This window comes from Pseudophryne corroboree (genome assembly GCF_028390025.1).
Source record: "Pseudophryne corroboree isolate aPseCor3 chromosome 10 unlocalized genomic scaffold, aPseCor3.hap2 SUPER_10_unloc_2, whole genome shotgun sequence".
Taxonomy (NCBI): Eukaryota; Metazoa; Chordata; class Amphibia; order Anura; family Myobatrachidae; genus Pseudophryne; species Pseudophryne corroboree.
This window is the reverse complement of record NW_026967473.1, coordinates 28,430-47,128: the sequence shown is the minus strand read 5'-3', so window position 1 is coordinate 47,128 and position 18,699 is coordinate 28,430. Positions and strand designations below refer to the sequence as shown.

Here is an 18,699-nt window from a genome sequence, read left to right as displayed (position 1 = left end):
CTAACCCCGTACGTACCGTGGCTGCCATTAACCATGTGGCCGCTGGTTCCTCTGGCCACAGTCCCCAGTGACAGGTATGGGCCCTATTGTGACTCCTGGAACTGGAGGGCAGTATTGGTTTGGGTGTTCTGCTGTAAGCCGGGGGATGTGAGTCGTTTACCCTATACCCAGAGTTGCCACTCTTACATGGATGGCAGAGCCAGTGATTGTCTCTTTACTGTTCTGTCATCCTGACAGCCCGGGATGTCTGTCCTTCCCTGTCGTCATCTCCCCGGTACACATCATAGCGCCCTGTTCCACCCTGGCTGGATCCTGACAGCCCGGGATGTCTCTGTCCTTCCCTGTCGTCTTCTCCCCGGTACACATCATAGCGCCCTGTTCCACCCTGGCTGGATCCTGACAGCCCGGGATGTCTCTGTCCTTCCCTGTCGTCATCTCCCCGGTACACATCATAGCGCCCTGTTCCACCCTGGCTGGATCCTGACAGCCCGGGATGTCTCTGTCCTTCCCTGTAGTCTTCTCCCCGGTACACATCATAGCGCCCTGTTCCACCCTGGCTGGATCCTGACAGCCCGGGATGTCTCTGTCCTTCCCTGTCGTCATCTCCCCGGTACACATCATAGCGCCCTGTTCCACCCTGGCTGGATCCTGACAGCCCGGGATGTCTCTGTCCTTCCCTGTCGTCATCTCCCCGGTACACATCATAGCGCCCTGTTCCACCCTGGCTGGATCCTGACAGCCCGGGATGTCTCTGTCCTTCCCTGTCGTCTTCTCCCCGGTACACATCATAGCTCCCTGTTCCACCCTGGCTGGATCCTGACAGCCCGGGATGTCTCTGTCCTTACCTGTCGTCTTCTCCGCTGTACACATCATAGTTACCTGTCCCACCCTGGCTGGGTCCTGACAGCCCGGGATGTCTGTCCTTCCCTGTCGTCATCTCCCCGGTACACATCATAGCGCCCTGTTCCACCCTGGCTGGATTCTGACAGCCCGGGATGTCTCTGTCCTTCCCTGTCGTCATCTCCCCGGTACACATCATAGCGCCCTGTTCCACCCTGGCTGGATCCTGACAGCCCGGGATGTCTCTGTCCTTCCCTGTCGTCATCTCCCCGGTACACATCATAGCGCCCTGTTCCACCCTGGCTGGATCCTGACAGCCCGGGATGTCTCTGTCCTTCCCTGTCGTCTTCTCCCCGGTACACATCATAGCTCCCTGTTCCACCCTGGCTGGATCCTGACAGCCCGGGATGTCTCTGTCCTTACCTGTCGTCTTCTCCGCTGTACACATCATAGTTACCTGTCCCACCCTGGCTGGGTCCTGACAGCCCGGGATGTCTGTCCTTCCCTGTCGTCATCTCCCCGGTACACATTATAGCGCCCTGTTCCACCCTGGCTGGATCCTGACAGCCCGGGATGTCTCTGTCCTTCCCTGTCGTCTTCTCCCCGGTACACATCATAGCGCCCTGTTCCACCCTTGCTGGATCCTGACAGCCCGGGATGTCTCTGTCTTTCCCTGTCGTCATCTCCCCGGTACACATCATAGCGCCCTGTTCCACCCTGGCTGGATCCTGACAGCCCGGGATGTCTCTGTCCTTCCCTATCGTCTTCTCCCCGGTACACATCATAGCGCCCTGTTCCACCCTGGCTGGATCCTGACAGCCCGGGATGTCTCTGTCCTTCCCTGTCGTCATCTCCCCGGTACACATCATAGCGCCCTGTTCCACCCTGGCTGGATCCTGACAGCCCGGGATGTCTCTGTCCTTCCCTGTCGTCTTCTCCCCGGTACACATCATAGCGCCCTGTTCCACCCTGGCTGGATCCTGACAGCCCGGGATGTCTCTGTCCTTCCCTGTCGTCATCTCCCCGGTACACATCATAGCGCCCTGTTCCACCCTGGCTGGATCCTGACAGCCCGGGATGTCTCTGTCCTTCCCTGTCGTCTTCTCCCCGGTACACATCATAGCTCCCTGTTCCACCCTGGCTGGATCCTGACAGCCCGGGATGTCTCTGTCCTTACCTGTCGTCTTCTCCGCTGTACACATCATAGTTACCTGTCCCACCCTGGCTGGATCCTGACAGCCCGGGATGTCTCTGTTCTTCCCTGTCGTCATCTCCCCGGTACACATCATAGTGCCCTGTCCCACCCTGGCTGGATCCTGACAGCCCGGGATGTCTCTCTCCTTCCCTGTCGTCATCTCCCTGGTACACATCATAGCTCCCTGTCCCACCCTGGCTGGATCCTGACAGCCCGGGATGTCTCTCTCCTTCCCTGTCGTCATCTCCCCGGTACACATTATAGCGCCCTGTTCCACCCTGGCTGGATCCTGACAGCCCGGGATGTCTCTGTCCTTCCCTGTCGTCATCTCCCCGGTACACATCATAGCGCCCTGTTCCACCCTGGCTGGATCCTGACAGCCCGGGATATCTCTCTCCTTCCCTGTCGTCATCTCCCCGGTACACATTATAGCGCCCTGTTCCACCCTGGCTGGATCCTGACAGCCCGGGATGTCTCTGTCCTTTCCTGTCGTCTTCTCCCCGGTACACATCATAGCGCCCTGTTCCACCCTGGCTGGATCCTGACAGCCCGGGATGTCTCTCTCCTCCCCTGTTGTCTTCTCCCCGGTACACATCATAGCGCCCTGTTCCACCCTGGTTGGATCCTGACAGCCCGGGATGTCTGTCCTTCCCTGTCGTCATCTCCCCGGTACACATCATAGCGCCCTGTTCCACCCTGGCTGGATCCTGACAGCCCGGGATGTCTCTGTCCTTCCCTGTCGTCATCTCCCCGGTACACATCATAGCGCCCTGTTCCACCCTGGCTGGATCCTGACAGCCCGGGATGTCTCTGTCCTTCCCTGTCGTCATCTCCCCGGTACACATCATAGCGCCCTGTTCCACCCTGGCTGGATCCTGACAGCCCGGGATGTCTCTGTCCTTCCCTGTCGTCATAGTCTCCCCGGTACACATCATAGCGCCCTGTCCCACCCTGGCTGGATCCTGACAGCCCGGGATGTCTCTCTCCTTCCCTGTCGTCTTCTCCCCGGTACACATCATAGCGCCCTGTTCCACCCTGGCTGGATCCTGACAGCCCGGGATGTCTCTGTCCTTCCCTGTCGTCATCTCCCCTGTACACATCATAGGGCCCTGTTCCACCCTGGCTGGATCCTGACAGCCCGGGATGTCTCTGTCCTTCCCTGTCGTCATCTCCCCGGTACACATCATAGCGCCCTGTTCCACCCTGGCTGGATCCTGACAGCCTGGGATGTCTCTGTCCTTCCCTGTCGTCTTCTCCCCGGTACACATCATAGCGCCCTGTTCCACCCTGGCTGGATCCTGACAGCCCGGGATGTCTCTGTCCTTCCCTGTCGTCATCTCCCCGGTACACATCATAGCGCCCTGTTCCACCCTGGCTGGATCCTGACAGCCTGGGATGTCTCTGTCCTTCCCTGTCGTCTTCTCCCCGGTACACATCATAGCGCCCTGTTCCACCCTGGCTGGATCCTGACAGCCCGGGATGTCTCTCTCCTCCCCTGTCGTCTTCTCCCCGGTACACATCATAGCGCCCTGTTCCACCCTGGCTGGATCCTGACAGCCCGGGATGTCTCTGTCCTTCCCTGTCGTCATCTCCCCGGTACACATCATAGCGCCCTGTTCCACCCTGGCTGGATCCTGACAGCCCGGGATGTCTCTCTCCTTCCCTGTCGTCTTCTCCCCGGTACACATCATAGCGCCCTGTCCCACCCTGGCTGGATCCTGACAGCCCGGGATGTCTCTGTCCTTCCCTGTCGTCATCTCCCCGGTACACATCATAGCGCCCTGTCCCACCCTAGCTGGATCCTGACAGCCCGGGATGTCTCTGTCCTTCCCTCTACAAGCACTTACCTCCCCAGCTGTCTATTTATATAACTCGTTCTTTCCTTCAGGAGGTCATCAACGTCTCCAAGCAGTATCTTCCAGGAATGGCCATGGGGTACTCCAGTCCTAAGCTCACCTTACATGTTGGTGATGGTTTCCAGTTCATGAAACAGAACCAAGATGCGTTTGATGTTATCCTGACGGACTCTTCTGACCCTGTAGGTAAGATACTGCTTAGGTAAGCACTGGATTCTACCAGTAGATGGCGCCTTATGCTGCAAACCATTCATGTTCTTACTATGTAACGATGAGCTGTCTTATTGTACAAACTACAGTGCGATGTCCTAGCAGTCGTCGTTCGGGATTCTGGCGGTGGGGATCTCGCGCCGGCATTTCAGTCCATGTCGGCATTCCACGCTGTCGGGATCCTGACCTCGTCCCTTTCCCCTGCATGCACAATTATAAGTGTATTTGCCCCCTCGCATGCAGCATGGTTTGTGGGTCTTTCTATCTTTATTCCCATCTCGGAATCAGGCTCTCTGTGTGTCGCTTACCCCCTGGGGTGGGGAGACTACTTACCTGGCTCTAGGCACAGGTGTAGATGTCAGATATGGCTGGAATAAGATCCCATTAATGACGCTTGTAAGGCGCCACTGTATTGTCTGACTCCTCATGAATGGCGCACAGGAGGGTGGAGGAGATCCATTGTGGCCTCCTCGGGATGTAATCCGGTCCATGCTCTCACACAGACGGGGGACCGTATGAACGCTTCCAGAATAGATAGCATAGGCCCTTGTACTGGTGCATAGCCTGCAGGGGGTGGATACAGGGTGCTTGGGTCCAGTCATTGCATGACAAAGTTATTAGAAGTACAGTTTATTTTTGCAGGTTGTAAATTTCCAGTAAGTGATATTTCTCCGTCAGGGTCCACAGTGTTTTCCACAGGATCTACCGTGGGATATGATGAAACGACAGCGTATTTGCACCAAACGATCTAAGCTTTTCAGACTCTCAGGATGCCACGGCCCGTCCCCTGTGTCCCCGCCTCCTGGTTCAGGCAAATCAGGGTTTAGTTTGGTGCGACAGGAGCTGGACTTCGGTCGATGGGCTACTGGTTTTTGCAGCCACAAGCGTGTATATATACATATATATATGAGCCAGCTGGATGTGGTAGTAATTCCATACTGACGATCCCAGGCTGTGGCCGGAGAACGGGGAGAAGGTAAGGCGTCTGTTTCGCTTAGCCGGGGAAACGCAAAACACAGCCTTACTGCTTCGGAGGGAGAATACCGAACAGTCACTGACGCGGCTGCCACCTCTGGTGCACCAGCGCTAGGCCTCAGGGATCATAGGCTCCAGGGATTAGTGTGAGGCTGCGAAACCTGGAGTTGATGTGAGCAGTGGGGAGTAAGACGCTCCTCTGGTCGCCCCTCCCCCCGGTTCATGAACAGTTTCTTCTGAGTTTCCTGCCATGAAATGATTTCTTGCTTCAGTCTGAGCGCTGTGCGCCTGATTCCTCTCAGCCGTTTGTTAGCGGCATGATCGAATTTGTAAGCAAGGATTAAGTCTCCCTGTATCCCGCTTTCCTGAGGCAGGTGATACAGCACTGAGTCTCTACCTACCCTTGGTATACTGAGTAGTTGAGTAAGTGCCTGATGCAAATGGGCGTTTGAGAACATTTACTGCCGTATCATCCGCTGTGCGTCTGAATACGTTATTATTCCAGTATAAGGTAAATGCAGTAATGTTTTTCCTACCTACTTGAAATGTATTGTGTAGTTGACTATGTGCCCATGTTGCCGATGTATACTAATGCATTAATATGGGACTGGTTGCTAGTGCGGCTGCTGACTTGTATCTTTTATTTCTGTCAGTTTTGCTTTTTCTCATGATCCTCAATGCTGGTGCAAATCAGGGAGGGATCTGATTGTACTTCACTATCAAAATATAAAGTGAATACTGTCACATTAATGTGTAGTTGTGGCCAGAGACCCTGGTGGCCACATGGTTAATGGCGGCCACAGCACATAAGGGATTAAGTGCCCAGCGCCATTTTAAGGACAAACGGTCCTAGGCACTGACAATGCCTATTCTATACCTTGTATAAAACACTCTAAAAGGTTAAAGAACACAGTACGCAATTGGCGCACGAGGTACCGTAAGGGTACGCCCTTAGCGTAGCGGACGCTGTATCGGGAGCGAGCCGCTCGAGCGACACAAACGCTCGCGAGAATACGCTGTTGGTATCGGGCACACTATAGGTGAGCGACTACAGTAATGCTACGCTATCAGCGTAGCGGACGCTCGAGACCATGAGGAGATCACGAGCGGCGCCGACGCTCACAGTGTTAAACCTTTATAACTAAACCATAAACAATGTACTTATACTGTAAACCCTTGTGGAGTGATAAGGTGTAAATGCAACACAGTGTAACCTTGTTAGTTTAAAAGCTGCATGAGCGTATGTGACGCTCTGAGAACCCTTTAGCAATATAATAAACACTCAAATACCGGTCTAAGGGTCTAACGCCTTTTAAGGAAATGAATGAACGTTCAATTGCAAAAGAATAATACAATACAAGTTATACACCACCAAGATAACATAAAATACCTAACCGAATCACTACACATAAAATACAATAAAGATACAATTACATTTAAGGGGGAAGGAGAGAGAGAATGGCTTATAACATTAAATAAGAGAAAATATGGTTGCAGAGAACTTACGCACCAGGGGAAACAACCGCAAGCGCCTTTTCTGGATATCCAGCTCCCGATTATCAGCAATGAGAACCGTTGAAGAGAGTAGAGAGCTGGCCCAGATCGGCTTGTCCTTTTATACACTACACACAATACAGTACAATGGTCCCTACATTCTTATTGTTCATTGGACACAGGAATTCGTCTTCGCATTATAACAAAAGGTCATAGGTTGGTTCATACAGGTGGGCTGTGACTATTCCTAACTGCTCAGGTGGGTGGGAAACTGGGTTTCCCGCCGCATGGGTAATAAAGTGCAAATATAGTAAATGTCCATAAACTTCTTATGTCCATAACTATACGCACGAGCGATTAATCCGCTTCAAACCAACACCGGAATATTGCTAATTATATTCTCTTCCGATGGATACTAAACACCACTGTGTAACCCCTGTCTGACCCTTCGTATCAAACAAAGAGGGATCTCTTTGTCCCCGAACATACTACATTAACTAAACTTTCAGATTCTATCAAAGGGACCATAATCTACAAAATACATTATATGAATAAAATATGTTACGATTGAGTCGCCCGCTAGACGGACACAAACTCTACCGTAAATGCGCATACCGCGCGTCCGCACGCGACCGTGAGTATACGCACGCACGGGAGGGCTCATGCACGCGCAGCAGGCACTCGCATGAGGTGCATATATGGCAGTGTGTAGCGTGGTATTTTTCTGACTTTGACAGTCCACCCTTTGGCAGTCACCAATAACTGCCACTTCCTAAAACAGTTCAAAAAGAGAAAAATATATGTCAGATCTGCCGTTCATCATCAGGCTGTCATATCTACATGTCCAATGGTATCCTTGCTCAGTCCCTCCCACCAGCACCTCCATACTCCACCCTTTGTATCTGGCCAGGATACATTGATGCGGGTAGGTCATGCTGGGGTTTGGTAGACTTCTGCAAATACCAAGTAGTCAGGTGATGTTGGAGCTGTTGTGGTGAACGTCAGAGATGGGAAAAAGAAACACTTTACAGGTACATTACAACGTTTTACCCGGTCATTCCTGTGTCTTCAAGGAATGCCCTCCCAAGCTTATTAACTGTTACCTCAGGCTTACCATCAGTCCTAATGATCACCTTTTCCTGACTACATATCATGGGTGTGGCCCAAAATTCTTCCTATATGATCCCTGATTATAATTTGGTGTGTCATATTCATGCTCATATTCATGTCTAGGGGGTCTGACTTTATGTGGGCTGTTACAGTTGCTGGCATAATGCCCTTCTCTTTTACAGAGATAACAAGCCCTGGGCTTCCTCCAAGTGCCAGTGACCTGAGGTCTGGGTTGATTTGATGCCTCCTCAAACGCTTGGATGCTCATCACCATCAACCGCTTTCCCTGTACTTCCCTGACTCCTTGGATACCATGGTTATGTTGCTGTCTAGGGGGTTGATATGACTTTTGTATATTTCTTGATCTACAATCTCTTGCAAAATGTCCCTCTTTGTGACAATGGTAACAAACTACCACATTTGAATTTCTCACAGGATTTTGGGTCTTAAGCTGGTGTGGCTTTTTGGTTAGGGCCTGTATACTTACAGCCATCAGCTTATTACTCCGTGACTCCCTGTGTCTGGTGATGTTCTGATCATGATCAATAACGGCCTCTCTTAATGTAGCCACCGAGATATTTCTCCAGTTTGGGTTGGTGGTCTGTACCCTTGTTCTCAACACCTCCTTTAAACCATTCATCAATAACTTAACCGCTACTTCTTTATGCTGTGCATTTGTTTTGATGTCTGTGATCCCAGTGTCTCTAGCCATTACTTGCAGTGCTCGATTGAAGTAGTCAGAAGTACTTTCCCTTTCTCCTTGTCTTATGGAGAGGATTTTGTTCCACTTGGCAATGGCTGGGAAATATACTGCTAACTGTTGGTTGATCTGCTTAATACATTCCTGATTGTGTTCCTCCGTATGAGGTACCTCTGTGTTTAATTTACAATCAGCAATAAATTTCGCAGGGTCAACACTGGAGGGCAAACATGCCCTCAGCACTGTCCGCCAATCTTTGTTGGTGGGTTCTGTTGAGTTTCCTAGTTCTTTAATAAATCTCTGACATGCAACTAGATCTTTCCTAGGATCAGGGAATTCAGACATAATTGCTCTCAATTCCATCCGGGACCAGGGACGGCGCATTGCACTGTCCTTGACGGGAATACTTCCCTGATCGTCAGTCTTCCCATTGGGGACTGTGATCACCCTGACAGGACTAAATTCAATTACATCACCTTGTGTTGGTCTTACAATATGGGGTACATTTGTTTGTGCGTGATATATAACACCGTACGTACCTGTGGACACGACCTCACCTGACTCTCCGTTAGGGGGTTTGATTACTGCCTTTACCGATTTGGTCGCGTCCACCTGGATGTCTTGTAGGATGGCTTCTGGAAGAGGTACCGACATCGTGCTGGGCTCACTTTCTTGTTTGTAATCCTGAGGGAAGTTTAACATGAGGTGCAACTTGCATGGGTTAATAGTTGTACATTTAACAGTATTACAATTATCATTGTTACGTTTATTACAATTAGTCTTATCATCTATAATACAGTTGCTAAGTGCCTTTTTATCGTACACCATTGCGCCATTCTCTGCAACCATAATCCTCTCCATTGCCATGTCTCTCTTCCCAAGATGAGAGTCAGATATGTAAGTTAACTTTCTTTGCATTTCACTTTCCTGTTGCCACAATTTTAAATCATCATAATGTTTAATACGCCTTTTTGAAGATTTAATCAGGCACACTCTTCTCCTTAAATTCTGTAACACTTCTGGGTTAAAAGTACCTACCCGGGGAAACTTCTCCCCGTCATACACAGTCATCCTTTCCCATTCATTGCATAATATTTCTGTGTGATGACCATCTTGGTCTGATTTCTCAAACATGACCTTGCCGACCTGATTGATCGGTTTCAAATCAACCTGAACCAGGGTTGATCGCCCCTTACCTGAACAACTGGCCCCCATCTCTGCAGGCGTTGCTTTCACTACCTCTGACTTCCAATCAGGGTCTCCGGCAACCCTCACAGAAAACCAAAATGTCCGGGGTAAGGCTGCGGTGGGGGTTTTGCTCCGAAGTCCGCCCACTTAACTCCCGCCCACGTTGGCCAGTACTGCAATCACTGTTCCCAGAGCTGCTGTACCAAACCTAGGGCCCCTATGAACCTTTATTTACTGGGGCGTGTTGGACCTTCCAGTCCCCAGCAAGTATCGGTTGTTGGAACCAAAATGTCCGGGGTAAGGCTGCGGTGGGGGTTTTGCTCCGAAGTCCGCCCACTTAACTCCCGCCCACGTTGGCCAGTACTGCAATCACTGTTCCCAGAGCTGCTGTACCCAACCTAGGGCCCCTATGAACCTTTATTTACTGGGGCGTGTTGGACCTTCCAGTCCCCAGCAAGTATCGGTTGTTGGAATGTCCCCGAGTGATCAGGCTACTTCCCTTAAAATAAAAAAATTACACAAATCACGTTAACAATGTGCAAGTAGCGTTCTTCTGAATTCAAGACACGCTAATGCACACAATCACATGCGGTACAATCGTATCTGCACACAAGCAACTAATCTTTTGTGCGGAACGATCAGTGGAATCGAAAATTTCTGCTGCGAATTCCTTCAGCCCTGAGCTTTGTTGGCCTATATGGGTCTCGCACCAACCCTCTTCGGTTGTGCTTCTCTACTTCTAGTCTGCTGTACCTGCTGTGACCTCCTGGTCTGTGACCTCCTGGTCTGTTATGTACAGCAGACTCTACTGCTCATTAATGTGTCGAGTCTAACAAGGGACGCCTCCCAAGCCACCCCACGATATCACTCTCGCTGGTGTACCTCTTTCTACTGGCCTATGGTTCCCACTTCCGTAATAAAAGAGAAATCTTATATATACACACACTCTTACCACATGTACACTTTAATTTTTATTTCTGCGCAGAAATCCTTTCATTCGGTATTAGCCTAACCCAGAAGAATTGCAACAGAGAAAGTCTTTTCCTTTTAACTTTTAAACTTTTGGATTTGAGATAGATTTGTGTTATTTTTCGCGTTACTTCCTTATCGCTTACTAAACAATACTATCGTGCGGTTTGTATCATGTGGGCGTATCCGTACGCTCCGTTGCGTAATATACGCTCCGTGCATCGACCCTTGCTGCGTACGCCCTGCCCTTGTAAGGACACGTGTACACAGACCAAGTACGTCCACAGTTACACACTACACGTTTATCAATGTGAATGATCTTTAACCGTAATCCTTCACTGACCACCACTCAAATCTCCCTTGTATTCTAGGCGAGATTGTGTGCGTGCCTTTTACAATTATTCCCTTAAATATTACTTTTAACTATTAATAACAACAAATGTCTCAACACGTTTATCACTAGTATGTGGCAATCAGGAGAGTGAGGCACGAAAACAATACTAAACAAGAAATACAGATGTGTATGCTTATTGCTTACGTTCGCAAAACAGAAACTAAACAGGTTTTAAAAGACAATAACGTACTGTTCCTACCTTCCGGTTCTGGATTCCTTCAGCACTCCTTACTAAGCGAAGCAGACGCTTATCTGGTCAGCACTACGAGGAATATTACCTCCCGCCTTTTGCTGACCGATAATGTCTGCTGAAATTTCCTAGTGCAGATATGTGAAGACCGGAGGAGCCCTCAATTGACAATGCCTATTCTATACCTTGTATAAAACACTCTAAAAGGTTAAAGAACACAGTACGCAATTGGCGCACGAGGTACCGTAAGGGTACGCCCTTAGCGTAGCGGACGCTGTATCGGGAGCGAGCCGCTCGAGCGACACAAACGCTCGCGAGAATACGCTGTTGGTATCGGGCACACTATAGGTGAGCGACTACAGTAATGCTACGCTATCAGCGTAGCGGACGCTCGAGACCACGAGGAGATCACGAGCGGCGCAGACGCTCACAGTGTTAAACCTTTATAACTAAACCATAAACAATGTACTTATACTGTAAACCCTTGTGGAGTGATAAGGTGTAAATGCAACACAGTGTAACCTTGTTAGTTTAAAAGCTGTATGAGCGTATGTGACGCTCAGAGAACCCCTTAGCAATATAATAAACACTCAAATACCGGTCTAAGGGTCTAACGCCTTTTAAGGAAATGAATGAACGTTCAATTGCAAAAGAATAATACAATACAAGTTATACACTACCAAGATAACATAAAATACCTAACCGAATCACCACACATAAAATACAATAAAGATACAATTACATTTAAGGGGGAAGGAGAGAGAGAATGGCTTATAACATTAAATAAGAGATAATATGGTTGCAGAGAACTTACGCACCAGGGGAAACAATCGCAAGCGCCTTTTCTGGATATCCAGCTCCCGATTATCAGCAATGAGAACCGTTGAAGAGAGTAGAGAGCTGGCCCAGATCGGCTTGTCCTTTTATACACTACACACAATACAGTACAATGGTCCCTACATTCTTATTGTTCATTGGACACAGGAATTCGTCTTCGCATTATAACAAAAGGTCATAGGTTGGTTCATACAGGTGGGCTGTGACTATTCCTAACTGCTCAGGTGGGTGGGAAACTGGGTTTCCCGCCGCATGGGTAATAAAGTGCAAATATAGTAAATGTCCATAAACTTCTTATGTCCATAACTATACGCACGAGCGATTAATCCGCTTCAAACCAACACCGGAATATTGCTAATTATATTCTCTTCCGATGGATACTAAACACCACTGTGTAACCCCTGTCTGACCCTTCGTATCAAACAAAGAGGGATCTCTTTGTGTTATGCACACCAGTGCCTGCAGGAATGTACTGGTGTCTGAACGGATAGGGATGCAAAACAAATGAACTCACAGACAGACTGGGGAATATGACATTACGTACACAGAAGGTGATAGGGTAACAAAATAAACACAAAGTGAACAGAGAAGCCCAGAGGCTAAGAAACTGGGTGTCTCCCTATTATTAGGAATGCTCAGATGAAAAAAGCAAGATGTTGTGTTTTAATACGTAGAGAACCCGAAATGCTGTTGCTAAGGGCAACAGCAAAACCCTAAAGGGTTACCAACGGGTGTGGCAGTAAACTCCTTGGTCAGAGATGGAATGATAGACACAAGGAGAGTCTCCACAATCCTAATCATCACTTGCAGTGCACAGGTTCAGCTTACTGCCACTAAACTGAATACCTGAACACCTTGCACAGTGAGACAGGATTTAGGCAGGCAGTCTGAGAATACAGCCGCAAACCTGCTAAGTTCACAGAGTAGCAAAAGAACCCCAGTAGGTTAAACGACTGACTCCAGTCTTACTGCTAGGTCTGGATTGGCAGAGTGTAGTACCAAATCCCCAGGCCTATTTGCAGTAAGCAACAACAAATACAAAGCTACACAGTACTGGCTAACTTTCAGGAACTGACTAACCAACAAAGATTCAGCAGCATCTGCTTAACCTGAGAAGAGGCCTTATAAAGCAGGTGCTGTCCACGCCCCCCTCAGACCTCACAGACTGTGAGCACATAAACCAGCACCGGATCCGCTGCCTGTAACCACTGCACAGCAAAAGACCCGAACCGGAGTATCAGCTGCGCTCAGGTTACTCCGCTAGCACTTGTCTCCCGGTTGCCATGACGACGTGGCAGCACAGGGCAGGAGACCCTAACACTTTGTCCCCGAACATACTACATTAACTAAACTTTCAGATTCTATCAAAGGGACCATAATCTACAAAATATATTATATGAATAAAATATGTTACGATTGAGTCGCCCGCTAGACGGACACAAACTCTACCGTAAATGCGCATACCGCGCGTCCGCGAGTGCACGCGACCGCGAGTATACGCACGCACGGGAGGGCTCATGCACGCGCAGCAGGCACTCGCATGAGGTGCATATATGGCAGTGTGTAGCGTGGTATTTTTCTGACTTTGACAGCACCATGTTTGAAATGTACTTGCGGTACTGGGCAAGGACTGTTTAAAAATATGTTTAATGATGAGTTTTAACATGTCATATGTAGTGCTCTGTGCACAATTGTAGAATTGTAAATGTATTTATATTTCTCTGACGTCCTAGTGGATGCTGGGACTCCGTAAGGACCATGGGGAATAGCGGCTCCGCAGGAGACAGGGCACAAAATAAAAGCTTAAGGATCAGGTGGTGTGCACTGGCTCCTCCCCCTATGACCCTCCTCCAAGCCTCAGTTAGATTTTTGTGCCCGGCCGAGAAGGGTGCAATCTAGGTGGCTCTCCTGAGCTGCTTAGAATAAAAGTTTAGTTTAGGATTTTTTATTTTCAGTGAGTCCTGCTGGCAACAGGCTCACTGCATCGTGGGACTAAGGGGAGAAGAAGCGAACTCACCTGAGTGCAGAGTGGATTGGGTTTCTTAGGCTACTGGACATTAGCTCCAGAGGGACGATCACAGGTTCAGCCTGGATGGGTCACCGGAGCCGCGCCGCCGTCCCCCTTACAGAGCCAGAAGAGACGAAGAGGTCCGGTGAAATCGGCGGCAGAAGACGATCCTGTCTTCAGACTAAGGTAGCGCACAGCACCGCAGCTGTGCGCCATTGCTCTCAGCACACTTCACACTCCGGTCACTGAGGGTGCAGGGCGCTGGGGGGGGAGCGCCCTGAGACGCAATATTACAGTATATACCTTAGGTGGCTAAAAAGAATACATCACATATAGCTCCTGGGCTATATGGATGTATTTTACCCCTGCCATTTTACACAGAAAAAGCGGGAGATAAGGACGTCGTGAAGGGGCGGAGCCTATCTCCTCAGCACACAAGCGCCATTTTCCCTCACAGCTCCGCTGGAAGGACGGCTCCCTGACTCTCCCCTGCAGTCCTGCTTCAGAATCAGGGTAAAAAAGAGAAGGGGGGGCACGTTTGGCAGCAAATAAATATATTAACAGCAGCTATAAGGGAGTAACACTTATATAAGGTTATCCCTGTATATATATATAGCGCTGGGTGTGTGCTGGCAGACTCTCCCTCTGTCTCTCCAAAGGGCTAAGTGGGGTCCTGTCCTCTATCAGAGCATTCCCGGTGTGTGTGCTGTGTGTCGGTACGCGTGTGTCGACATGTATGAGGAGGAAAATGATGTGGAGGCGGAGCAGTTGCCTGTGTTGGTGATGTCACCCCCTAGGGAGTCGACACCTGACTGGATGATTGTATTTAAACAATTAAGTGATAATGTCAGCAATTTGCAAAAAACTGTTGACGACATGAGACAGCCGGCAAATCAATTGGTGCCTGTCCAGGCGTCTCAGACACCGTCAGGGGCGCTAAAACGCCCGTTACCTCAGTGGGTCGACACAGACCCTGACACAGATACGGAGTCTAGTGTCGACGGTGACGAGACAAACGTAATGTCCAGTAGGGCCACACGTTACATGATCACGGCAATGAAAGAGGCATTGAACCTTTCTGACACTACAAGTACCACAAAGAAGGGTATTATGTGGGGTGAGAAAAAACTACCAATAGTTTTTCCTGAGTCAGAGGAAATAAATGAGGTGTGTGAAAAAGCGTGGGTTTCCCCCGATAAAAAACAGCTAATTTCTAAAAAATTATTAGCATTATATCCTTTCCCGCCAGAGGTTAGGGCGCGTTGGGAAACACCCCCTAGGGTAGATAAGGCGCTCACACGTTTATCTAAACAAGTAGCGTTACCGTCTCCTGATACGGCCACCCTCAAAGAACCAGCTGATAGAAGGCTGGAAAATATCCTAAAAAGTATATACACACATACTGGTGTTATACTGCGACCAGCAATCGCCTCAGCCTGGATGTGCAGTGCTGGAGTCGCATGGTCGGATTCCCTGACTGAGAATATTGATACCCTGGATAGGGACAATATTTTGTTAACTATAGAACATTTAAAGGATGCATTACTATATATGCGTGATGCACAGAGGGATATTTGCACCCTGGCATCAAGAGTAAGTGCTATGTCCATCTCTGCCAGAAGAGCATTATGGACGCGACAGTGGTCAGGGGATGCGGATTCCAAACGGCACATGGAAGTATTGCCGTATAAAGGGGAGGAGTTATTTGGGGCTGGTCTATCGGACCTGGTGGCCACGGCAACGGCTGGAAAATCCACCTTTTTACCCCAGGTCACTCCACATCAGCAGAAAAAGACACCGTCTTTTCAAACTCAGTCCTTTCGTTCCCATAAGTACAAGCGAGCAAAAGGCCACTCTTTTCTGCCCCGGGGCAGAGGAAGAGGAAAAAGACTGCACCATGCAGCCGCTTCCCAGGAGCAGAAGCCCTCCCCTGCTTCTGCCAAGTCTTCAGCATGACGCTGGGGCTTTACAAGCAGACTCAGATATGGTGGGGGCCCGTCTCAAGAATTTCAACGCGCAGTGGGCTCACTCGCAAGTGGATCCCTGGATTCTACAGGTAGTATCGCAGGGGTACAAACTGGAATTCGAGGCGTTTCCCCCTCGTCGGTTCCTGAAGTCTGCTTTACCAAAGTCTCCCTCCGACAGGGAGGCAGTTTTGGAAGCCATTCACAAGCTGTATTCCCAGCAGGTGATAATCAAGGTACCCCTCCTGCAACAAGGAAAGGGGTATTATTCCACGCTGTTTGTGGTACCGAAGCCGGACGGCTCGGTGAGACCAATTTTAAATCTGAAATCCTTGAACACTTACATAAAAAGGTTCAAATTCAAGATGGAGTCACTCAGAGCAGTGATAGCGAACCTGGAAGAAGGGGACTATATGGTGTCTCTGGACATCAAAGATGCTTATCTCCACGTCCCAATATACCCTTCTCACCAAGGGTACCTCAGGTTTGTAGTACAAAACTGTCATTATCAGTTTCAGACGCTGCCGTTTGGATTGTCCACGGCACCTCGGGTCTTTACCAAGGTAATGGCCGAAATTATGATTCTTCTACGAAGAAAAGGCATTTTAATTATCCCTTACTTGGACGATCTCCTGATAAGGGCAAGATCCAGGGAACAGTTAGAAGTCGGAGTAGCACTATCTCAGGTAGTGTTACGTCAGCACGGGTGGATTCTAAATATTCCAAAATCGCAGCTGATTCCAACGACACGTCTACTGTTCCTAGGAATGATTCTGGACACAGTCCAGAAGAAGGTGTTTCTCCCGGAGGAGAAGGCCAGGGAGTTATCCGAGCTAGTCAGGAACCTCCTAAAACCGGGCCAGGTCTCAGTGCATCAGTGCACGAGGGTCCTGGGAAAAATGGTGGCTTCTTACGAAGCGATTCCATTCGGAAGATTCCATGCAAGAACATTTCAGTGGGATCTACTGGACAAATGGTCCGGATCGCATCTGCAGATGCATCAGCGGATAACCCTGTCGCCAAGGACAAGGGTGTCTCTCCTGTGGTGGCTGCAGAGTGCTCATCTACTAGAGGGACGCAGATTTGGCATTCAGGATTGGATCCTGGTAACCACGGATGCCAGCCTGAGAGGCTGGGGAGCAGTCACACAGGGAAGGAATTTCCGGGGGCCTGTGGTCAAGCATGGAAACATCTCTTCATATAAACATTCTGGAACTAAGGGCCATTTACAATGCCCTAAGTCAAGCAAAACCTCTGCTTCAGGGTCAGGCGGTGTTGATCCAATCGGACAACATCACGTCAGTCGCCCACGTAAACAGACAGGGCGGCACGAGAAGCAGGAGGGCAATGGCAGAAGCTGCAAGGATTCTTCGCTGGGCGGAAAATCATGTGATAGCACTGTCAGCAGTTTTCATTCCGGGAGTGGACAACTGGGAAGCAGACTTCCTCAGCAGACACGACCTTCACCCGGGAGAGTGGGGACTTCACCCAGAAGTCTTCCACCTGATTGTAAACCGTTGGGAAAAACCAAAGGTGGACATGATGGCGTCACGTCTAAACAAAAAACTGGACAGATATTGCGCCAGGTCAAGGGACCCTCAGGCAATAGCAGTGGACGCTCTGGTAACGCCGTGGGTGTACCAGTCAGTGTATGTGTTCCCTCCTCTGCCTCTCATACCAAAAGTACTGAGAATCATAAGAAGGAGAGGAGTAAGAACTATACTCGTGGTCCCGGATTGGCCAAGAAGGACTTGGTACCCGGAACTTCAAGAGATGCTCACGGACGAACCGTGGCCTCTACCTCTAAGAAAGGACCTGCTACTGCAGGGGCCTTGTCTGTTCCAAGACTTACCGCGGCTGCGTTTGACGGCATGGCGGTTGAACGCCGGATCCTGAGGGAAAAAGGCATTCCAGAAGAAGTCATTCCTACTCTGGTCAAAGCCAGGAAGGACGTAACCGCAAAACATTATCACCGCATTTGGCGTAAATATGTTGCGTGGTGTGAGGCCAAGAGGGCCCCTACAGAGGAATTTCAACTGGGTCGTTTCCTTCATTTCCTGCAAACAGGACTGTCTATGGGCCTAAAATTAGGGTCCATTAAGGTTCAAATTTCGGCCCTGTCGATTTTCTTCCAGAAAGAACTGGCTTCAGTACCTGAAGTTCAGACATTTGTAAAAGGGGTGCTGCACATACAGCCTCCTTTTGTGCCTCCAGTGGCACCTTGGGATCTCAACGTGGTGTTGAGTTTTCTAAAGTCACATTGGTTTGAACCACTTTCCACTGTGGACTTGAAATATCTCACATGGAAGGTGTCGATGCTGTTAGCCTTGGCTTCAGCCAGGCGTGTGTCAGAATTGGCGGCTTTATCATATAAAAGCCCTTACTTAATTTTTCATTCTGACAGGGCGGAATTGAGGACTCGTCCTCAATTTCTACCTAAGGTGGTTTCTGCATTTCACATGAACCAACCTATTGTGGTACCTGCGGCTACCAGGGACTTAGAGGACTCTAAGTTGCTTGACGTTGTCAGGGCCTTAAAAATATATGTTTCCAGGACGGCTGGAGTCAGAAAATCTGACTCGCTGTTTATCCTGTATGCACCCAACAAGCTGGGTGCCCCTGCTTCTAAGCAGACGATTGCTCGTTGGATTTGTAGTACAATTCAGCTTGCACATTCTGTGGCAGGCCTGCCACAGCCAAAATCAATAAAAGCCCATTCCACAAGGAAAGTGGGCTCATCTTGGGCGGCTGCCCGAGGGGTCTCGGCTT

At 49.5% G+C, this 18,699-nt stretch overlaps 1 protein-coding gene across 2 annotated transcripts in view; it reads left to right on the top strand.

Moving 5' to 3' along the window:
• SRM (spermidine synthase) overlaps positions 1 to 18,699 on the top strand; it is a 61,651-nt gene that overhangs the window by 20,371 nt on the left and 22,581 nt on the right. For both annotated transcript variants that reach the window (XM_063948685.1, XM_063948686.1), the window contains exon 4: positions 3,924 to 4,077. In XM_063948685.1, coding sequence (XP_063804755.1) covers positions 3,924 to 4,077 — 154 coding nt within the window. The remainder of the gene's footprint in view (positions 1 to 3,923; positions 4,078 to 18,699) is intronic.